Consider the following 24954-nt stretch of genomic DNA (forward strand, 5'->3'; position numbering starts at 1 on the left):
TGATCTCATTTATTGCATTATTCATTTTATGTTGACTCTTTTCTATTTCTTCTAGGTCCTTGTTAAACCTTTCTTGCATCTTCTCAATCCTTGTCTCCAGGCTATTTAACTGTGATTCCATTTTGATTTCAAGATTTTGGATCATTTTCACTATCAATATTCGGAATTCTTTCTCAGGTAGATTCCCTATCTCTTCCTCTTTTGTTTGGTCTGGTGGGCATTTCTCCTCTTCCTTTACCTGCTGAGTATTCCTCTGTCTCTTCATCTTGGTTATATTGCTGCGTTTGGGGTGGCCTTTCTATATTCTGGGAATTTGTGGAGTTCTCTTTATTAAGGAGCTTCCTCACTGTGGGTGGGGTTGTATCAGTGGCTTATCAAGGTTTCCTGGTTAGGGAGGATTGTGTTGGAGTTCTGGTGGGTGGAGCTGGGTTTCTTCTCTCTGGAGTGCAGTGGAGTGACCAGTAATGGGTTATGAGACGTCAATGGTTTTGGAGTAACTTTGAGCTGCCTGTATATTGAAGCTCAGGGCTGTGTTCCTGTGTTGCTGGAGAATTTGCGTGGTATGTCTTGCTCTGGAACTTGTTGGCCCTTGGGTGGAGCTTGGTTTCAGTGTAGGTATGGAGGCCTTTGATGAGCTCCTATTGATTAATGCTCCCTGAATTCAGGAGTTCTCTGATGTTCTCAGGCTTTGGACTTAAGCCTCCTGCTTCTGGTTTTCAGCTTTATTTTTACAGTAGCCTCTAGACTTCTCCATCTATACAGCACCAATGATAAAACTTCTAGGTTAAAGATGAAAAGTTTCTCCACATTGAGGGACACCCAGAGAGGTTCACTGAGTTACATGGAGAAGAGAAGAGGGAGGGGGTAGTTAGAGGTGACTGGAATGAGATTCGGTGAGATCAAAAGAGGAGAGAGCAAGCTAGCCAGTAATCACATCCTTATGTGCACTCTATAGTCTGGACTGCTCAGAGGTATTCACGGAGTTATACAGGCAAGAGGAGAGGGAGGAAGTAGACAGAGGTGGCCAGGAGGATAAAAGAGGGAAATGAAAAGGAGAGAGACAAATCCTGCCAGTAACCAGTTCCTTAGGTGTTCTCCACCGTCTGGAACACACAGAGATTCACAGAGTTGGATAGAGAAGAGAAGGGGGAGGGAAAAGACAGAGGCCACCTGGTGGAGAAAAAGGAGAGTCCAAAGGAGGAGAGAGTGGTCAAGCCAGTGATCTCGCTCTCAGCTAAAATTGGGTAGTGAAGTTTGGGTTTTTAAATGTACAAAATTGACAACAAAAACCCAAAAGCAAAGATTAAAAATCTAGAGTACAGGTTGGATTTTCAAAAATACAATACTAAAGAAAAGAAGAAGAAGGAAAAAAGAAAAAAGAAAAAAAAAGACAAGAAAACAAAACAAAACAAAAAACCACAAGAATTATTAAAAAACACCAACAACAACCACACAAAGAGTATATATGGTGTTTGCTTTAAAAAATATAGTCTTTTTTTGAAAAGTAATAGTAGGTTATAGAAATAAAAATTAGAGGAGAAATAGAAGACTTAACAATTTTAAAAAGTTAGAAAAAAAAAAGAAGAAAAAGAAAAGAAGAAAAAACAGCCCCACAACAGCGTCAACAAAAAACAAAAAAAAAAAAAAAAGAAAAAAGGAAAAAAAAAGGAATGATTGTAAAAATAGTAAAGCTATATCTGGCCCTTTCTCTGGTGTTGTGGGCAGTGTGGGGTCACTTTCAAGGTGGTTCCCTCTGGTTAACTTCTTCTGTTTGCTGGTCTCTTCAGTGACTGATTTCTGTCCTGACACGGGGGGGCAGTGGTGGACACTTTTTTTATTTTATTTTTTTAGGCTCACTTGTTCAGTCGTGCTGTGGGGAGGGAGGGATGCTGCAAACAAATAGCACTATTGTGTGCACACAGTGTCTCAGCCCCGCTGGGCCTGTCCCTGCTCGCTGCACACAAACCACTCCAGCTCTACAATACTCAGCTGGGAACCATCCGAGGCCGGCCGTAGGCTGCGTGCACCTTCCCGGTCTAAGCCACTCAGGGTCAGTGCTCAGGTAGCCCTCAGAGGCGCAGATTCGGTTGGGACTGCATTTTGTGCCCTTCCCAGGTCCAAGTTGCTCAGGTGTTTGGCGAGCGCGGTCGCTGCAGCTTGTCGCCTTTCCCATCTCTGCTGCTCAGTTTTCTGGGTGTACCGCTGGTGCCCCTTGTGAGGCAGATGGTGACTGTCCAGCACCCCCAGAAGTCTTGGCAAAGAAGCCTGCTTGCAGTTTGGTAGGTAAAGTCTCTCCGGGGCTGCGATTGCCCCTTTCCAGCCCTTATGGCTCTGGCTGCCTGTCCCCAGCGGGGGATGGTCTGTAGCCAGTTATTTCCATTCTGTCCTTTGTTCTGTGTGTGGTCCTGGCAGTGTCTTATCTTCGAGCTTTTCGCGTGGTAGCTATCCCACAGTCTGGTCTGCTAGCCCAAGTTAGTTCATTCTGGTTATGCGTGGGGCATTCCTGCCCGATTCTTACAAAGCACTGCAGCCCACGCCTCCTGTGCCTCCCTGCCCTGCCCCCACTTGTTAGTGGCTGATGCATGTGTCTGTGCTGCTTTTCCACTGGGGATTTACTGTTGGGCTTGTAATCTGTTGGTTTTAATTATTTATTTATTTTTCCTTCCTGTTATGTTGCCCTCTGTGCTTCCAAGGCTCGCCACAGACTCGGCAGGGAGAGTGTTTCCTGGTGTTTGGAAACCTCTCTTCTTAAAGTTCCTTTCCCGGGATGGGCTTCCCTTCCCAGGACGGAGCTCCCTCCCCACCTCCTTTGTCTCTTTTTTCATCTTTTATATTTTTTCCTACGTGTTTTTGAAGACAATGATCTGCTTTTCTGGGTGCCTGATGTCCTCTGCCAGCATTCAGAAGTTGTTTTGTGAAGTTTGCTCAGCTTTGAAATGTTCTTTTGAGGAATTTGTGAGGGAGAAAGTGGTCTCCCCATCCTATTCCTCCGCCATCTTAGGACCCACCTCAGGGTCTTTTCAAATGAGTCAGCTCTTCACATCAGGTGGCCAAAGTATTGGAGTTTCAGCTTCAACATCAGTCCTTCCAATGAACACTCAGGGCTGATCTCCTTTAGGATGGACTGGTTGGATCTCCTTTTAGACCAAAGGACTCTCAAGAGTCTTCTCCAACAGGACAGCTCAAAGGCATCAATTCTTCAGCAATCAGCTTTCTTTATAGTCCAACTCTCACACCCATACATGACCACTGGAAAAACCATAGCTTTGACTAGACATATCTTTTTTTGACACAGGAATGTCTTGGCTTTTTATTATGCTGTCTAGTTTGGTCATAACTTTCCTTCCAAGGAGTAGTGTCTTTGGATTTCATGGCTGCAATCACCATTTGCAGTGATTTTGGAGCCTGCAAAAATAAAGTCAGCCACTATTTCCACTGTTTCGCCATCTATTTGCCATAAAGTGAAGAGACCAGATGCCATGATCTTAGTTTTCTGAATGTTGAGCTTTAAGCCAACTTTTTCACTCTCCTCTTTCATCAAGAGGCTTTTTAGCTCTTCTTCACTTCCTGCCATAAGGGTGGTATCATCTGTATACCTGAGGTTATTGTTATTTCTCCTGGCAATCTTGATTCCAGCTTGTGCTTCTTCCAGCCCAAAATTTCTCATTATGCCCTCTGCATATAAGTTAAATAAGCAGGGTGACAATATACAGCCTTGACATACTCCTTTTCCTATTTGGAACCAGTCTGTTGTTCCATGTCCAGTTCTAACTGTTGCTTCCTGACCTGCATACAGGTTTCTCAAGAGGGAAGCCAGGTGGTCTGGTATTCCCATCTCTTTCAAAATTTTCCACATTTTATTGTGATCCACACAGTCAAAGGCTTTGGCATAGTTAATAAAGCAGAAGTATATGTTTTTCTGGAACTCTGCTTTTTTAATGATCCAGTGAATGTTGGGAATTTGATCTCTGGTTCCTCTGCCTTTTCTAAAACCAGCTTGAAGATCAGAGAGTTCACGGTTCACGTATTGCTGAAGCCTGGCTTGGAGAATTTTGAGCATTGCTTTACTAGTGTGTGCTGCTGCTTCTGCTAAGTCACTTCAGTCATGTCTGACTCTGTGCAATCCCAGAGACACCAGCAGTGTGTGAGATGAGTGCAATTGTGCAATGGTTTGAGCATTCTTTGGCATTGCCTTTCTTTGGAATTGGAATGAAAACTGACCTTTTCCAGTTCTGTTGCCACTGCTGAGTTTTCCAAATTTGCTGGCATATTGAGTGCAGCACTTTCATAGCATCATCTTTTAGGATTTTAAATAGCTCAACTGGAATTGCATCACCTCCACTAGCTTAGCTTGTAGTGATGCTTCCTAAGGCCCACTTGACTTAACATTGCAGGATGTCTGGCCCTAGTTGAGTGATCACACCATTGTGATTATCTGGGTTGTGAAGATCTTTTTTGTACAGTTCTTCTGTGTATTCTTGCCACCTCTTCTTAATATCTTCTACTTCTGTTAGGTCCATACAATTTCTGTCCTTTATTGTGTCCATCTCTGCATAAAATGCCCCCTTGGTATCTCTAATTTTCTTGAAGTGATTTCTCGTCTTTCCCATTCTATTGTTTTCCTCTATTTCTTTGCATTGATTGCTGAGGAAAGCTTTTTTATCTCTCCTTGCTATTCTTTGGAACTCTGCATTCAAATAGATATATCTTTCCTTTTCTCCTTTGTTTTTCACTTCTCTTCTTTTCACAGCTATTTGTAAGGCCTCCTCAGACAGCTATTTTGCTTCTTTGCATCCCTTTTTCTGGGGATGGTCTTGATCCCTGTCTCCTGTACAATGTCATGAACCTCCAGCCATAGTTTATCAGGCACTCTGTCTATCAGATCTAGTCCCTTAAATCTATCACTTCCTTTGTATAATTATAAGGGATTTGATTTAGGTCATACCTGAATGGCTTAGTTTTTCCCCCCACTTTCTTCAATTTAAGTCTGAATTTGGCAATAAGGAGTTCATGATCTGAGCCACAGGCAGCTCCCAGTCTTATTTTTGCTAACTGTATAGAGCTTTTCCATCTTTGGCTGTAAAGAATATAATCAATCTGATTTCGGTGTTGACCATCTGGTGAGGTCCATGTGTAGAGTCTTCTTTTGTGTTGTTCAAAGAGGGTGTTTGCTTTGACCAGGGCATTCTCTTGGCAAAACTCTATTAGCCTTTGTCCTGCTTCATTCTGTACTCCAAGGCCAAGTTTGTCTGTTACTACAGGTGTTTCTTGACTTCCTACTTTTACATTCCAGTCTCCTATAATGAAAAGGACAACTTTTCTGGGTGTTAGTCCTAAAAGGTCTTGTAGGTCTTCATAGAACCATTCAACTTCAGCTTCTTCAGCTTTACTGGTTGGGACATAGACTTGGCATAATACAAAAAGTTTAAAAGGTTAATTTTTCAATTAATTAACAATGAGACTATTAGTGTTTTTTGCTCTATGAGCAGTGGTGTGCCAGAGTTGTTCACAGTCTCTTGGCTTCACAGAACCAATTTTTTTAAATACAAGGAATATCTGAGCCAATTGTTAAACAGTAGCTGGAAATAGTCTATGGTAGGAGTATTTACATCACAAGAATCACCAAATGCTACATATCAAGGTTTCTCCCTCCTCTGACATGCAGACCCAATTGTTAAACATTTACCAAACTGTAATTTACAGAGCTAGAGAAAAGAAGTCATGACTCAGAAGAGTAGATGGTGCTTTCACTATATTTTGATGAAGAGCAGTTTTGGTTGCTTTTCTCCCAATAATATCAACATTAACAATTGCTATTAGTTACCATTATAGGTACAGATGTATGTGCCAAGAAACATGAAACTTTTCATACAATCTTTACAACCCTTCTAAGTAGTTATATTTATATTTCTATAAAACAGTACTTTCAGACCTTGAGAAAATAGATATATTTTGAAAACTGGCACAAGTAGTAAATGTTAGAACTGAAATTTGAACTTAGAACTGTCTGATGGTATATTCCATATACTTATTACTTTAACAAATGTTTATCTCCATCTGGAGAAATTCTAGCAGCATTTCAGTGTCCTATTCGAACATAAGTCATTTCCATGAAGTCTTCTCTACTAAGTTAGAAAATCACTGCTGACAGTGAGTGCAGCCGTGAAACTGAAAGACACTTGCTCCTTGAAATGGAAGTTATGACAAACCTAGATAGTGTATTAAAAAGCAGAGACATCACTTCGCCAAAAAAGGTCCATGTATTCAAAGATATGGTTTTTCCAGTAGTCATGTGTGGATGTGAGATTTGGACCATCAAGAAGGCTGAGTGCTGAAGAATTGATGCTTTTGAATTGCAGTGCTGGAGAAGCCTCTTGAGAGTTCCTTGGACAGCAAAGTGATCAAACCAGTGAATCCTAAAGAAAATCAACCCTGAATATTCATTGGAAGGACTGAAGACTGATGTTGAAGCTCCAATGCATTGGCCACCTGATGCAAAGACCTGACTCGTTGGAAAAAAAAAACCCTGATACTCGAAAAGGTTGACGGCCAAAGGAGAAGGGAGCAGCAGAGGATGAGATGGTTAGATGGCATCATCGACCCAGTGAGCAAACTCTGGGAGATGGTGGAGGAAGGGAAGCCTGGTGTGCTACAGTCCATATGGCTACAAAGAGTTGGACACAATTTAGCAACTCAACAACAGCAAAAGCAATAAGTTAGAATTGGCTTGTGATTCTTTAAACTTTTATCATTATGCCTAATTTTCTGATGACATTTAACATATGCTTCTATTTGTCCAAATTATATCTGCTTCTTATTCCCTCTCCTGTTTTGTACTCAGAACTTTTCTTAAATGGATATAAGAATGAATGAAAGTATAGAGTGACTGCTAATGTGTATTTTGTTTCTTCTGGGAACAATGTGAATGCTATGTGGAAATTAGATAGTGGTAATGATTACACAGTTGTGATTTAAAATGGAGAAAAGACAGTCTCTTCAATAAGTGGTGTTGGGAAAACTGGACAGCTACATGTAAAAGAATGAAATTGGAACATCCCATAACATTATATGCAAAAATAAACTCAAAATGAATTAAAGACTAAATATAAAACTGGATACTTCAAATCTCCTTGGGAAAAACATAGACAGAATGCTCCTTGACATAAATTTCAGCAATATTTTTGGGGGGATTTGTCTCCTAAAGCAAAGGAAACAAAAGCAAAAATAAACAAATGGGACTTACTTAAACTTAAAAGCTTTTGTACAGCAAAGGAAACCATTGCAAAATGAAGACACACTTCTGAATGGGAGAAAATATTTGCAAATTATATAACTGAAAAGAGATTAATATCCAATATATATAAACAGCTCATACAAGTCAACATTAAAAAAAATAATAATAATAAAAATGGGCAGAAGAACTGAATAGACAAGTTTCAAAAGAAGAAGTGCAGGTGGCCAACAGGCACATGAAAAGATGTTCAACATTGCTAATCACCAGGGAAATGCAAATCAAAACCACAGTGAGACATCCCCTCACACCTGTTAGAATGGCTGTCATCAAAAAGAACACAAATAGCAAGTGTTGGCAAGGATGTAGAGAAAAAAGAGCCCTTGTACACTATTGATGGGAATATAAATTGATGCAACCACTGTGGAAAACAGTATACAGGTTTCTTAAAAAAATTAAAAATAGAACTAGCACATGACCCAGCAATTCCAATCCTGGGTATATATCAGGAAAAAAAAAACACACTAATTTGAAAAGATATATGCACTCCAATGTTCATAGAAGCATTATTTACAATTGCCAAAGTATAGAAGCAACCTAAGTATCCATCAACAGTTAAATAGATAAGGGTGTAATGAAATACTGCTCAGCCATAAAAAAGAATGAAATTTTGCCATTTGCAGCAACATGGATGGACTTGGAGGGTATTATGCCCTTCAAGGCAGAGAATGAAAGACAGACAGAGAAAGACAAATGCTATGTGATATCACTTATATGTGGAATCTTAAAAAATACAACATACTAGTCAATATAATGAAAAAGGTAGATACACAGATATAGAGAAAGGCCAGAAGGGGCAAAATGGGGTTGGGGTGTGGGGAGATACAAACTATTTAGTGTAAGATTGGTTCAAAGATGTATTGTATAACATGGAGAATATAGTTTCTAGTTTGTAATAACTGTAAATGGAACATAATCTTTAAAATTATGCAAAAAAAATTTTAATGTTTAAGTTGAATTGAAAAGTATCATTGACTCATATAGGTTAAAATGGCAAATTTTATGATATATGAATTATATCTCAACTTAGAAATTAAGATATAAAACTTTTCCAAAAACCTACATGTTTCCACCATATGAAATTGTCTTTTTTGTCAATCAAAATTATTAATTCAGAAATTTAATAAAGTTTATTTTATTAATGGTAAGGAGTCCTTCCCACTAATATGATAAAACCAGGTAGTTTTCTAAATAGCACTAATAATTCTAATTGTAATGAATTCTCAATTCTAAAATACCATTGAATAAAGAAAAGTAAATAATCTCATTTCCATTCCCCACCAATCTCATAATTTCTCTTTGTCTTAAGTTAGTAGAGCTTTGTTTGGTAGCTCATTTTTGGCGTTAGGAAAACTGAATTCCAATAATATTAAGATTCACAAGGATAAAATGAGTCAAGACATACAAGATCACAGAACTTATGGGCTGAAATGGAGATATAGACATAGAGAACAGACTTGGAGACCCAGTTAAGGGAAGGAGAGGGTGGGATGAATTGAGAGAGTAGCTTTGAAACCTATAGATTACCATGTGTAAAATAGATAGCTGGTGGGAAGTTGTTGTATGACACAGGACACTCAGTCTGATGTTCTGTGATGACCTAAAGGAGTGGGAAGGGGTGGGAGGTGGGAGGGAGGCTCAAGACGGAGGAGTCATATGTATACTTATGGCCAATTCATGTTGACATATGACAGAAACCAACACAATATTTTGAATCAATTATCCTCCAATTAAAAATAAATAAATTTCTAAAATGCAGTGATCAAAACACACACACACACACACACAAAAGAAATTTTGTCCTGTGTAGCTGCTAAAAATAAGAAACTCACAATCACTTACAGGTAGCACTGGTTACGAACTCTGGTGCCGTCCTGCACACCATGTGGACACTTCTAGAAAATTACAGTAAAACTTCTGTGCATTCAAGAATATCATTATTCTAGGTAAACATAAATAAAGAATATGCTGCTCAAAGGAAAACTTGAAAAGTTTGAATTGCAAAATAAGAGAAACAAAGGCAGAGGGAAAATAAAGATAACCATAAACTGAGCTGGGGCATGGGACAGTCATTTATTGAAGGCACATTTAGCTTGTGAATTTTTCTGTTTCCATAGAGAAAATTACTCTGGGATATATTTGTTTAATTTGTTATCAAAGATGTTTTTAAGTTAAAGTGGAAAAACATAATTTCAACTTTTCAGCTTGTCTCTTGAGCAGAATGGTCGGTCATCTGATCAGTCTCCTTCATTCATTGACAGAGTGCAGAGTGTGAAGTATGAATATTTAAGGAAGTATTACCATAGGAGAAGCACTGAAAGGGGAGAAGGCATTGCATTTTTAATTATATATTTAATAAAAGCTACAGAAGAAAATAAAGGCTAGTAAAAGACCATGAAGTGAAGGAAAGTCAAAGAAAGTGCCCTTCATCTTTGTCCTGGTGCTCTCTTACCCTCTCTTAAATCTGTATAAGATTTTCTTTAGAATGTTCTACTCTACAATCATAGAGTAGTGTGGAAAAAGTGGTGTTAACCTCCTGAATTCAGTTTGTTCACATACTATGACTTACTGCTATGCAGATTCAAGTGTTACTTTTTAAAACTTGCAACTTTTCCCAGCATAAAAAGTTATTTTAAAACCCCCAAATTAACAATGTAAAGTGTTAGCCCTACTTCTAGGCACAGCATTATCACTGCTTTTGTTATGATAATACTACTGAATTGTAAACTTTTTAAAGGTGATCATCACATATCCTTTAGCATCTAGGTTGGTAATGGTTAGGTGATCTTTTTTCCAGTGATACCCACAGAATCTCTTACAGTTTCTCTTCCAGAGAGCATGCTGAGGAGACAAAGCCCTGGAATTTTACTTAAGAAGCCTGAGTTCTTTATCTGTGTGAGCGTTACATTCCTTGAACACAAAATTGGATATTTGAACTAGCTTATTTCTAAGTGTCTAATATATGTGTGCCCATTTTCTACACAGATAACACCTATCTATTAATATTTCACTTTCAATGGATGTGATTTCCTCTTCCCTAAAAATATTCAGGAAAGTGCATAGTTTAAGGGGATAACTATATAAAAATGAAGGTTCTTATTTCCCTTCTATATGATATTCATCATTATCCTGAGTGGAAATTTAAATGTGATCTATTTAAAGGGGAAATGCCATATTCATAGTATGCTTTTGAATAAAATATTTCATTGCATACTCTGGAAAAATAGGAAAATAGCTTATTGTGCAGTTGAATGCATTTGTAACTGGTTAAATGGCCAGATACTCATAATACTGATTAATTGAGGAAGGTCTCTAGTGGAATGCCTCAGGACTTTGCATTGAAACTATTCCACATTTCCTATTACCAGTGATTTTCATGAAGTATTTTAAAACTACATGTCATAACTTGATACAAGGATGAAAAATATGTTACTACTTTGCAGTAAACATTTTTCAAATGACAGAGATTGTAAAAATGGACTTAAATCAGCAAAGGAGAGTTTAAGGAGAGAAAAGTTAGGTAACTCTTGTGTCTAATTTTGAAGAATCACATAAAATAGAGCAAGGGAAATTTTAGCTTCCTAGCATCTTGAAGTTAAATAAGGCACAGGTGTTTCTGTTTACAACAAATTCAACAGAAGTCAAGACTATGTTGGTAGCCAAACAATCTAGTGAAGTATGGGTGAACGTCTGTCTAGACGCTACATATGTTTGATCTTGGATTCAGAAGATTTAATTATATAGTCACAATTTAAAGGAATAAGATTTCATGTTTTAGTGTCATAGTTCAGAGGGAAAATAAGTTATCAAGTAAAAGTTTACTCAGTTTTGTAGGAATACAAAGAACAAAATGTGCTAAGTCTCTTCAGTCATGTCCAACTCTTTGAGACCCTATGGACCATAGCCAGGCTCCTCTGTCCATGGAATTCTCCAGGCAAGAATACTGGAGTGGGTTGCCATGCTCTCTTCCAGGGGATCTTCCCATCCCAAGGATGGAACCCAGGTCTCCTGTTATGGCAGGAAGGTTCTTTATCACTAACGCCACCTGGGAAGCCCACGAAGAACAATAATTGTGTCAAATTTTAAGGAATATATGTACTTGATGTTATATTTCAAATGAAAATAATTGAATACTTTCCACTTAGTGATGGTGTAATATCTAGGTATAAAGAGCAGCCCCTGGTGCAGTACTATGCTGTGAATTTACTGAAGGTTGTCTATGGAGACCTGGAAGGAAGTTGATACCAATATGTGACTTCACTCTGCACACAATTTCTAAGTTAGGGCTATTCCTCCAATCTATGCCTTTGCAATTGCACTTAGGATAAAATCCAAGCTCTGCATGGCCACAGGTGTCTGCATAGTCTGGACCTGCTTACCTTTCCTACCTCACTTTGTGTTCTTCTTCTTTTCACAACCCTTTAATCCTGGTGGTCTTGGAATATATCCAAAGTGCAGTACAACTCATTATTTAATGTACCTAAAACAGATTGAGAATGCCTGTAATATGTAGCTCATGTGTGCAAAAAATGCAGCTCTAGTAACATTGGTGTAGCTTTGTCTAGGAAAGATTAAGAAATTTTATAAATACAATATCAAAGTATTATTTAGGCAGTTATCTCCTACAGTTGTAATCATCAAATTTCACTACAGCTTTCTCAAAGTCAGGACTTCTAAGTAAACCAAATTTAACTTTAAAAGATTTTACCCATAACATCTCTCCATTGAAAATATGACAAATCACTGATAATATTTATCACATGGATCAGTGGCAAAAAAAATTATTAATTTTTGTTCTATTTTATTAGTGAGCATGATAGACTGAACTAAAATGCCTATATCATTCATTTAAAATAAAATCTTCCTAAATCCCTGGAGTTGAAGGTCTAGATAGACTGAAAAGGAATATAGGAAGAAAAGAAATTGAAGATACAGTATTGTGGCATGGTTTTGATTAAAGTGTACATTTTCTGAGCTTTGTAGTTAAGAAATCTTGCATATGGACATTATAGTTGCTCTTAATCTGCTTTCAGAAGACTGATGCAAATATTAAAAAATAATGAACTAGCAAGATTGTTTGCTAATGCCACATAAAAGTGCTAATTACACATTTTCTGCCTATAGCTAAACCCAAGAGACATTGTCTAAGAAATTTTTAAATAAGCTTCTTCACTAAAAACATGAATACAGCTGAGTGGCATGATGAATTTCCATTTACGGACCCCAGTGGTACCTCACCCTTTAAATAATAATAATAAATACAGAAAAATACAGCATGCTAAAGGTATTCAGGGAGCAAAGTTATTCTGCTCATGTAAAGTGACTCATTAATATATTTATACATGATGTTCAACATATGCTATAAATGGTAGATTTCATACTGAACTATATTTAGTCCATATTTGTGGGCTTATTATATTGGAAGGTTGCTGTGAATTTCAGTGTTATTTTTTTAATATTTCAATACTGTCAGTCATAGCAGTAATTTTCCAAAGTATGTTTGAAATGTTAGCCTAGTGTTTGAGTTTTAGGGTTTTAGCTATATTTCTACATTATTCTCACTGAAAAATTTTTTTACACAGGTGAAAGAGAAATGCTTCACAGGACTTTTACTTTATAGAAATACCATTAAAGCAACTGCCTTTTGTCAATTATATTTTTAATTTACTTTTTCATATGAATCCATTTTCTATGCCTAATGGTAGCTTTCTAGCAGGTAATTTGTAGTTGAGAACCTGCTGGTCTTTGATCATGTACTGGGCATATTGAAATGACAATTATTTTTTAAATTCTCTCAACATCGACATTGTGGTTTCTCTAAACTATGCTCATGCTTTTTAATGATTTTCCAGTCATATCGAATATGAATATATTTGGACCCATTTGTTGTTAACCTGAACCACAGCTAGTAGCTGCTATTTCTATGAACAAATCAGAAAAAGTATCCACTCTGGGTGGACAAATTAGAAAAAGTTACCTTTCCTCAAGTGTACTGTTTAGCAAGGAGGATAGTACAAACTGAATTTAAATCCCAGCTTTTACCATTTTGGCTAGACATCCTTGTACAGTATACAAACTGTAGGATCATATCCTTGGTGGGTTTGCTCTTAATAGTCACTTTAAAGTGTAATTTTCAGACAAGTCATAAAAAACAATTTATACTCAGTATGTTGCTGTCAGGGTTAGGTTATATTCAGTTTTAAAATGCTTAAGTCATTCATGCTTGTCTTAACTTCCTATTTTTAAATTGCTCAGATTCAACAGGAAACAGGGTAGAAGGGCAAGACATTGAGCCCAAAATTGTGATAATCTGAGCACCTTTGTTCCTGCCTAGATCAGAAACATGACTCATCTACATGCTTCTGACATTTTTCTGGCTACAGTTAACATGTGTGGGTACAGGCTGTTGAAATTAAAACAAGGATCATTGTAGTTCAATGGAAAATCAAGAACTTTGCAGTTAGAAAAGATGGAAATATGAAAGGATTGTTAAACGGAACTAAAGAGCCTCTTGATGAAAGTGAAAGAGATAAAAAGTTGGCTTAAAACTCAACATTCAGTAAAATAAGATCATGGCATCTGGTCCTATCACTTCATTGACAATAGATGGGAAAACAATAGAAACAGTGACAGACTTTATTGTTTTGAACTCCAAAATCACTGCAGATGGTGACTGCGGCTATGAAATTAAACGACACTTGCTCCTTGGAAGAAAAGCTATGACCGACCTAGACAGCATTTTAAAAAGCAGAGACATTACTTTGCCAACAAAGGTCTGTCTAGTCAAAGCTATGGTTTTTCCAGTCATGTATGGATGTGAGATTTGGATTATAAAGAAAGCTGAGTGCCAAAAGAATTGATGCTTTTGAACTGTGGTATTGGAGAAGACCCTTGAGAGACCCTTGGACAGCAAGGATATCCAACCAGTCCAACCTAAAGGAAATCAGTCCTCAATATTCATTGGAAGGACTGATGCTGAAGCTGAAATTCCAATACTTTGGCCACCTGGTACAAAGAACTGACTCATTGGAAAAGACCCTGAGGCTGGGAAATATTGAAGGTGGGAGGAGAAGGGAATGACAGAGGATGATATGGTTGGATGGCATCACCGACAGGGTGGACATGAGTTTGAGTAGGCTCCGGGAGATGGTGATGGATGGGGAAGGCTGGGGTGCTGCAGTCCATGGATCACAAGGAGTCGGACATGACTGAGTGACTGAACTAACTATACCTACGTGCATGATGTTGCTTTAGCAGACCTGTCTGCATTTGACTCTTTGTCTGAGTAAACCTGCCATATAGGTCAGGTCCCATTTTCTGTTCAGGCTCCTGATTCCTAGCTCCTCGTCTCTTTGCACTGACCTCCCACCCTCAACTCATTGACACACAATGTCTTGGGAAGACAAGTGTCAGCTAAATAACAGATCTTGGCTAAAACCACTGAAGTAGGGCCTCATTTCACAAAAGATCAAGAAGCCATAATTTGCTAAAGTAGAGTGCTCCTGAGTTAGTCTTACTCTGACATGAAAATGAAATGAAAGTGAGAGTGTTAGTTGCTTCAGATGTGTCCCACTCCTTGTGACCCCATGGGCTGAAGTCCACCAAGGTACTCTGTCCATGGAATTCCCAGGCAAGAATATTGAAGTGGGCTGCCATGCCCTACTCCAGGTAGTCTTCTCAACCCAGGGATTGTACCTGTGTCTCTTGCATTGCAGGCAGATTCCTTACCACCTGAGCCACCTGGGAAGCTTAAACTCTTTGACAGAATCCTCTATAACTATTCCCATCACATATGATTTTTTTCTCACTTTCTCTGAGTACTCATTCATTTAAATTATAATTGCAAAATATATTATTCTGCTTTCTATTATACAATTGTTCCATTGAAATGCAGAGCTGAAAGAGACTATAGAAATCATATATGATTTCCTTTTTATCACAACTCCTAAATTTTACTATATCGGACTTCCCTGGTAGCCCAGTGATTAGGACTTCACCTTTGCTCCCTGATGGGAAAGTTAAGATCTCACATGGCTTGCAGCCAAAAAAAACCAAAAAACAAAAACAAAAAACAAAAAACAAAAAAACCCCGAAACTTTAAAACAGAAGCAATATTGTAACAAATTCAATAAAAAATGTTCCATAAAAAAAACTTTAAAAAATAAATTTCTTTACAAAACTAAAAACATTTATTATTATAAAAATTCAAAAATATAGATAAGCAAAGAGAAGAAACTCAATCATACTGTCACATATGTTTGAAATTTTCATTTTAAATGCATATAAACATTTTCATTTTTTAAATTATAGTTCTCTGTTATTGTTCTGATGTGGGCATTATGTTCTGTCATCTGAATGGACCACAATTTAATTGGACAATTGTCTGTTTTGAAAAGTTTAGTTTATTTCTAAATGTTTGTTACATAATGATGGGATGAGCCTAATCATAGATATAAAGTTATGAATTCTTGGATAAAAGAACATTACAGTTTTAAGGAATTTGTTTAATATTGTAACATGTTCTCACTAAATGTTCTCCCACTTATACTCCTATGAATAATGTATGAGGGCACACATATGCCCAACCTTCCCCAACAATGGATATAATCATGTGAAAGAAACTTTGCCAATTATGACAAAGAAAAATGTATTTTTAAAATTTATACTTACAAACTTATGATTTTATGTTTATTAGCTATTTTAATTTTTTCTCTTGTAAATTGCCTGTTAATGTCATTTATTCATTTTATATGAAGATGTACACTTTTTTATTTTGACTAACAAGATTTTTTTAATAACACTTAAACCTTTCTGTAGATATCCTGCATATTTTCCCCCAAGCTTTTCATTTACTTTTAAATTCTGTTTATGATAATTTTGACATATAGATCATTTAATACTGTCATCTGTTTTGATTTCTGACATTATTATGAGATCACAATTCTATAAATATTCACTTATTTCACTTATATTCTCCTCTAGTATTTATGGGCATTTTTATTTTCTTATTTACATTTATATCTTTAATACATTTGAAACACATTTTGAAATATGGTATAATAAGAGGATTCTGACACTGCCACTAAGTCACATGTGGTTCTTGGTCAAATCACTAAATCTCTTTAATCTCAGTTTTTGTAAACTGATAACCTATCAGACCAACAGAAGAGGTGGAAATTCTAAATACAGACACTTGACCACAAGAGAAATCCTTCTATTATAAAATGTATGTCTTCTATCACTGAAGATAAGCAAACATTTTCTTAGTAATGAGTCACTTTCACAGGTGTCTATTTGGTTTTTATTTTCTGTAGCATACAGTAGAGAGCTATTCATGCAATATGTCTTCCATTAGTGCACATTGAATGACTTTAGTCTTCAAGCCCATAGATTCTGTGTTCTACACTCTGATTTTGTTTTTTTTTTTTGTTTTTTTTTTGTTTTTTTTAGTTTTGGCTTAATGAGCCTCAGACCCAAGACCTAAGGTCTCTTACCAGTTTCCCACTTAAGGGTTAACTAACCTTTGTAAGCGTCACTGCTGGCTCTGTTAAAAAGATAACACTATCAAGTTAAATAGAGAAGGTATCATTTAGGTATTGGAATTGGCACTTTCCTTATATAACTTCACTAAATTCACTTCATATCAAATGCTTGAAGGAGAAATGAGCTTTTACCCTGTTTTGAAGTGATATGTACATGGATTCATTTGACTAGTGCTGTTTGCAGTGTTAATGAATCGTGAAGTTGAACAATTTGAGATGCACATACATTGCAACTGGTTTGTAAAAATGCCTAGCACCGAACCAATAAAGTTTATATGAAGTCTGAAGGATTGTTTATAAACTAAGTCATGTCATTCTGTTAAATTTGGGGTCATCTGTGATTTTGCTGAGAGTTTTCATTAGAATCTCTCATAAACATTTTTAATTATGAAACATTATATTTGATTATTTTCCTTCAGGTGTGACTTATTACTGATACAAGATTTTAAGTATTGTTCTATTTATGGATAATCAACTTTTTAGTTGAGGCATTAAATAGTATCTTCAACACATTGTAGAGTAAATTGCTAATAGCTATTAAGCACCAATGAGCATTAACACAATGTGTGAGGATTTTACACCTGAAGGAGGTATAAATATGCCCACTGAGAAAAATAATAGATTATTTGGTTTCTGGATGAAGTATGATTAATAAAGCCAACAATTTCACCTCATAAAACTATGATTTAATGGACAGAGTGAAAAGGCAAAATTAGAAAAAGATCAGTGTACCTTGCTGGGATGCGGGAGTTTAAATTTAGAAAGAAAAACAAGCTTGGGGTCTGATATATCTGAGAACTTGAAGACAGAATGCTCTTTTGTGAGCCTAATTCATTTCATACCCACTTTGCTAATAAAGTAACCTGGATGATGGTGAGTTTGCTTGTCAAGACCAGTTTGCAGGATTGATGAAACCTAAACCAGAAAGGGCTTCCAGTTTCACATACGCAACATGAGATTGGCTGCTATCTAAAGAAAGATGATATTTATAGAAAAGAATGAAGTGGCGGAGATAGATTCATTTTTAGGAAGGCTGGTTAGTGTTTCTCTAATCATCTCATCCCCACCCTCTCAAATATGTGGCTCCTACACAGGGCCCTTTCTGTCACGAAACACTTAATCCATATAACTTCCTTCCTTTCAAATGCCTCTTTTTGTTTCCCCTGGATTGTATTTTCCTGTATCCAAATGTATTACTTTTCCCACAGTATTTTCAACATGCAGCTGCTTCCTCTTCAAAAGTACTTCATCTCTTCTCAACTGACAGTGGCCCTGCCCCTCTGTATTTTTAATTCTGTCTTTCTTCATCTGTTTTTCTCTTTCTCACATGCATAAGTGCTATCTGTCAACCCCCATGTACCCCATGTTGCTTTGCTTCTGAGTCAAAGCTTTTACAGTTAGAGTGTTAGACGAAGTCACTTATAAGTATATATTTCCCAATAAATCATACAATTATACATGCTTAGATAGACAAAGCCCTTTATGATAGGAACGATGGAGTTGTGTGCTTTATAATCTTGTTTTGCTTGGAGAAAGAGATTTCAGAGTTGAGAAAAATGTCGTCAGTTTTGTTGTTATTGTCGTTTGGTCACTCAGTCATGTCTGACTCTTTGCAACCCTATGAACTATAGCCCACCAGGCTCCTCTGTCCATGGGATTTCCTAGGCAAGAATACTGGAGTAGGTTGCCATTTCATTCTCCAGGGGATCTTCCCAAACCAGGAATCAAACCTGCGTCTCCTGCATTGCGGCAAGTTCTTTTACCACTGAGCTACCAGGGAAGAACTGTGGTCAGTTTACCTCCCTAAAATATTGTGGGACATTACTTCATTCTCATAAAAGCAATAGTAGCGTCACTTCAGGAAACTGAGTTTCACAGATAGTTTCTTTGAGAAATTGGGATACTGAGAACGTCTTTCTGAATGGCAAAGGTGGGTGAGAAAGCATATGTATTTAATTAGTCTTTGGCAAGAGTAGCACCTTCTCAAGCACTTAAGAAAATGACTGCATGATGAAGCACAATTTTTTTCACTTCTCAAATCTAGACTTGATTGGATAAATGCTATACATTTCCATTATTACAAGAAAAAATGAATATCATCACAGAGAAACAGATGGGTTCTTTCACTTAATTTAGTCTCATCACTTGCTTTTTCTGTGGGAATATCACTCAATCCAGCTCATTATAAAGAAGACATGCAACATTTTGTGCTAGCTATAGAATTAACCTATGACATGACTTAGTGTTCTTGATCTGTGTAAAATTTCTTTTAACTCTGGTTTTGGCCCACTGATCTTGAAATAGAGTCATTTTGCATAGTTCTGTATTAGTGCCTTTAAAAATCAACACCTCTCAGTAGCACTTGATAATGTAATGTAATTGTTACAGTACAGTTTTGGAGAAGGAAATGGTAACCCACTCCAGTGTTCTTGTCTGTAAAAGCCCATGGATGGAGTAGCCTGACAGGCTACAGTCCATGTGGTCGCACAGACTTGGACACCATTGAGTGACTTCACTCAGTCACAGTACAGTTTAATAATTATGGAAATATATATACATATAAAACATTTATTAGCAGTCATGAAATAAATTACTTGTTCCAGAGTAGATGAAGATAGTACTATGATCTCAACTTTAAGTCTCCAATGAAAATAAATTCTTTGGTCCTGTTTAGTGTTTGTTATAATAATTCTCAGAAAAACAAGGTGTAATTTTAATGTTACTTTGGTTTATGAAAGACTATAAGCTTTAAAAATTTTCTAATGGTGCACTAAGATGACCCAGAGGGATGGCACAGGGAGGGAGGAGGGAGGGGGCTTCAAGATGGGGAACACGTGTATGTATACCTGTGGCAGATTCATGTTGATGTATGGAAAAACCAATACAATATTGTAAAGTAATTAACTTTCAATTAAAATAAATAAATTTATATTAAAAATAATAAAAAAATAAAGTTGCATATCTGAAAAAAAAATTTTAATTTGAACCTTAACCTTTTCCATATTCTACTGTTTGATTGGTTGCATGTGTACCTTTCAATCAGGCTACAGAAGTTGTAAACAGTGGAAAATAGAAATGGCTAATGAATAACACTTTGGGACACAGAAAAGGTCAAAGATGTACAGTTTTTTATTATCTTCTGGGAGAAGGCAATGGCAACCCACTCCAGTACTCTTGTCTGGAAAATCCCATGGATGGAGGTGCCTGGTAGGCTGCAGTCCATGGGGTCGCTGAGTTGGACATGACTGAGCGGCTTCACTTTCACTTTTCACTTTCATGCATTGGAGAAGGAAATGGCAACCCACTCCAGTGTTCTTGCCTGGAGAATCCCAGGGATGGGGAAGCCTGGTGGGCTGCCATCTCTGGGATCACATAGAGTTGGAAACAACTGAAGTGACTTAGCAGCAGTAGCAACAGCAGAGAATATATAAGACATTAAAATTCTAATGCTACAGTCTTGTGACAAAGACTATAATGAGGACAATAAATAATAAACAGTACATCATGAATCTTCTCATGACAATTATGATAACTTACAATAGGGAATACTTAACCCATTCCCATTACTATCAGGAGAAAAAGGCTACTTTGTTGATATTTATCTTTCTTTCTGGCACTTAGAAGCTATATAAACCACAGAAAAGAAAATGAAAACATATATATTCAAGAGTATTGAATATATTGAATTATATGCATTTTCCAGAATGAATAGAATATTTTGGTATAGGATTAATTTTAGCTCATGTTGCACAAGAATAATTTTAAATTAGCCATTTCAAGGCAAATCATGTGTTTAAAAATGGGTGTTCTGCAGTCATTGAGGATGTTGGAACCTGTGATAATAAAGTAATTCCATACAGAGGCAAACATATTTGCATTTCACTTACATTTAACAATAGGATTCCTGTTGATATTTGATATTTGTGTTTACTGAAACTTGTTATATAGGCATAGAGCTCTGCATCAACTAAAGAAAATGTGTTTCTCCTATGGCACAGCAGTATAAAGAAAACTTCAGTGCCTCAATTTGCTTAATAGTTATTTTTTATTTCGTATGATAGGTGTTCAATTTTTTGAAATGTAGAAAATAATACACAGAGGGTATTAGGAAAGAGAACAGAGGGCTTAAAAAGAGCAGATTGTGTTGGTGGCACTTTCTTGTTAGAGTGAATTTGTCATGGATTGCGGTAATTGTGGGCAAAGTCTTTCGAGTGTTTATTGGAGCTACTTCCTTTGAGAAGGAAAATGTGTCCTATTCGGCTGTCACTTACCACACCTTTTGGCAACTCTCCAGAGATGCTGCATCGCCGTTGACACAACAACTTGATTTCTTGTCAAAATATCTTTTAATATTTGGCTCAAAAGATATTTTCGAGGACTCTAAGCATGCCCAACTCTTCTGTTCATTAAGGCCGAAAATCCAATAAGTGTTTGGTATGCTGGGACTCAGCTACCTCAGAGTGAGCAGCTGTCAAATGATTTGCTGAATACTTTTGCTCAACCCACGACAGTGAATTGATGGAACTGTGCCAGCTTCAGGATGTACAAAGTGAGGGGAATCTTAAAAAGAGCTATCCAAATGTTCCTTTTAAGCCTTGCACTACCACCTGGACATTTAGAACAATCCATTGTGAAACAAATGGATAAAAGAAACTTCATGAATTCCTGGGCCCTTTTCCTCAGAGTGGTGAAGAACCCACTATTGGTGTGAAGAACACATTAATTGTTTTGCTTATAGGTTAGATGTCTTTTTAGGCTTCCTGGTGGCTCAGGTGTAAAGAATCCACCTTCAGTTCAGGAGACCTGGGTTCGATCCCTGGGTCAGGGAGATCTGCTGGAGAAGGAAATGGCAACGTACTCCAGTATTTTTGCCTGGGAAATCCCATGGACAGAGGAGCCCAGAGGGCTACAGTCCATGTGATCACAAAGAGTTGGACATGACTGAGTGACACTTTGAACACTTTAGGAGTCTGTGGATTTTGACAGCCTTTAACTGACTGCTTACATCACCTCCATCATCAGCTTTGTGCATAACAAAAGCTTATTGGAAGAATCATACTCTACAGATATTTCTAATTTAGTGTTTCTTCAGAGATAGTGGCAGTGTGTTTAGGACCACTGCCTGAATGACATTGTATAGAGGCCAGAATGGCCATCCTTCCTCCCTGCATGCTGTGCCCATATCTTTGCTACTTGAACTTGAAGAAGCTCCCATCTGAGCTGTAGATAATCCCAGAGCCATCATGATAATGGGGTGCTGTAATGCATTATGAAGAGTATAAACATTGCAGCGTCAGAGAAAATATTTCCATAGGAATGAAACATTTTCACTTGCCTTTAAAAGTTCTGAGTATATAGTAACCTTTTGTTCAGAAGAATGGGTGAAGGGCTCAGCTTGGTTTTATCTTGTGCCTGGACTTCTATCAAGCCAGCCCTATCTACGCTATGTACTTGCACTGGTGAAATGTTGAGAGACAAACACTGGTTCATGTTTGAAACAATGATGTAGAACTCTTCCATTTCCCCTGCCCCTTTTCTTTCCTGACCTTTTAGCCTGGTTCAGCCCTTAACTGGCTGTGAAATGTTGGCCCCATTATTTTCACCTCAATCTTATCTTTTAGCATTTGTGCATTTTTCTCTATTATCTGGACTTGGGTCTACATTTTGGACCTTATATTCATTCACCCATTCTGCACTGAGCAACCCCCATAGCTTTAGGTGGGTAGGAATTTCCTGCCCCAGACTTGGCCAAGTCTAACAAGAACCCAACCACCTTCTTCCACAGTCACAGCTGCAAGTTAGTGGTAGGGATTCAACGAAGCTACTTAGAAAACACTGTCACATAACTGCTTTCATTTCCTTAAAAGGTGAAAATGAAATCCAAGGCTTTGGCTCCCAGAGTGGCATTTTGAAAAATAATTGACAATATTTCAAAGTTTAGAATCTTTATTGAATTTCCAAGTATGTAAGGCACATTAGTGCCTGTAAAGAGGGTAGAGGGTTTCAAATATAAAAGCATAAATGAGTAACTTTCACATATTTTTTTTCCAAACTTTTTTTCCCTCCTTCCTTTTTTTTTTTTTTTTTTTTGCCATCAGTTGTTTTCTCTGTTTGAGGATGCAGGAGCGAGCAATCCCCAAGAAGGGAAATTGGCAGAACAGGAAGGCAGTGGAGGACCAAATATTGGGGGAGGAGCAAAAGCCATAGGCATAGCCAGAAACGGATTGAAACTCGGAGGTCGAGGAGGAATGAAGCAATGAGCAGTAGTGCAGGAAGGTAAACCTGTAGTGCTGGAGGCCAAGGGCATAGGCCTTGGCCAGTTCTTCACAGGGTGCTGCGGGCCTCCTAGTGGGAAAGAAACACGAGCCAACCTCTCCTTTCCCATCACTCTCATGCTTCCTGGAGGCAACTCCATCATTATCCCCGATCTAAGGGTTGAGATGTGTGTAGGGCCTCTTACTTGAGGCCCCCTGGGTGGAAAGAATCCTTGACCCCGTGGCAAAGCCACATATAACCCTGCATTGCTGCCACCTCTTTCAGTGCCCCCATTGCTGACCTTTGTCCCCCCCACCATCAGTGCAGGAGGGCTGCCAGAGAATTCCTGGGACACGTTGTTAATAGAATCTTGCCCCCTCTGCCTCCAGCCTGCCGGTCCCTCAGAGCTATTTACTTCTGTTGCTAGGGGCTCTTCTGCAACAGCAGGTGGTGGCCCATACGGGGGTTTGAGAGCTCTCGAGCCATCGACAGGAATGCAAGATCCTGTTCTCTCCGAGAGGTGCTCCAGTCGCTCTCTTGCCAGATAGCTCAGCACCTTGAAGGGCGGTCTCAGTGGGACTCGAGGGTGGCCCCAGGACCCTGCATCATCCTTCGGGCACTGGAAGGGCAGGCTGGGCCGCGGCTCCTGGTTCCCGTTTTCAGCTGCAGCTACTGCTGTGGGTGAAGGGGCGTGCCCTCCAAGGCTTGCCAAAACAGAAATCAATCAGTTAATTAAAATGAAAATGCGGTGACCAGAAGATATCTGAAATACGTGATGGATCGAACTCACTGGAGTGAAATATACCGTGGGAAAGGGAGAGCCTGATCTCCTCCTGGGTGTAGTCAGCAAACACTTGTTCAATTCACTTGCCCTTCACCAGGTGGCCTCTTGAGATTCAGGCTTTGGGGTTTCCCTTTATGGCTGATCTGTGGCTCCACCCCATTCCCTATATTCCCACTTCCTCAAGGCCAGATAAACACCAGGAAGCTGAGGAAACACCAGTTCTTTCCGTCAAAGCAGTATCTACGATCCACTAAAACCCATCATTTAGATTCTGACAGGAGTGCTCTGGAAAGTCTTATGAGGGAAAACTTTTTTTTTTTTTTCCTTCCACATAAGTCTAAGAAACCTTAGTTATGTTAACAGACACTTCTGTTTGTTTCTCTTTCATGGAGCATCATTCAACATTTATACCATCTTGTGTTAAAATTTTCTTTCATTCAACCCACACCACACTCCAGAGTAAGAATTTCCTTATATCTAAACACCAAGCTTTAGACTAAGGATTTGCAATTTTTTTGTTTCAAAATTACATTTAAAGCTCCAGTGTTCTTAGTACCTGAATTTATATCTTTCATGCTTTTGTCTGGGATCCCTTTCTACATCCCCAGCAACCCACTTGGCCCTGTCACTCTTAACACAGGAAAACAATTCAAACTGCCTTTTGCCTTCAAATTAAACAGTTGCACTCAGTTTTGTACTTACACATTTTCAATGTAAGCCATGGAGGAATTTGATCAGGAAAGCCTTCTTGAGGTGATGGAGAAAACCAGCTGAATGCCCACACAGACCAGCTCAGTCTGGAGAAATGACTGGTGCTTCTTCCTTAGAGCAGCTTGGCAGGTCAAATGAAGCTGGGAACCAACTGCTTCTTTCTAGATTTGGAGTCCTCTTTCTGAGGTTACCAATTGCTAGGGAAGGGAGGGAGAAAGGGAGATGGGAAGAGGAGGAGGGAAGAAGTCTGTGACACTCCTCTAAAGCTAAATATATGATTCCTTTTTGCACAGTAGTAGATGAACTTAAGGGCATTCCCTACTTTAACCCTGTTGCAGCCTAGTTGGAAAGACACATTGCAAGATGATTTT

The 24954-nt window shown here is 38.1% G+C and overlaps 1 protein-coding gene across 1 annotated transcript; it reads right to left on the reverse strand.

Moving 5' to 3' along the window:
* Positions 1-22836: 22836 nt before the first annotated feature.
* On the reverse strand, positions 22837-24710 carry PRR32 (proline rich 32). The gene is made up of 2 exons (XM_052663726.1): positions 24575-24710; positions 22837-23792 (listed from the first exon to the last, which is right to left on the reverse strand). Exons 1-2 carry the CDS (start codon positions 24592-24594, stop codon positions 22928-22930), a joined length of 885 nt encoding a protein of 294 aa, XP_052519686.1. The 5' UTR covers positions 24595-24710; the 3' UTR covers positions 22837-22927.
* Positions 24711-24954: the final 244 nt, after the last annotated feature.

Source organism: Budorcas taxicolor, chromosome X (genome assembly GCF_023091745.1).
Source record: "Budorcas taxicolor isolate Tak-1 chromosome X, Takin1.1, whole genome shotgun sequence".
NCBI classification, from domain to species: domain Eukaryota; kingdom Metazoa; phylum Chordata; class Mammalia; order Artiodactyla; family Bovidae; genus Budorcas; species Budorcas taxicolor.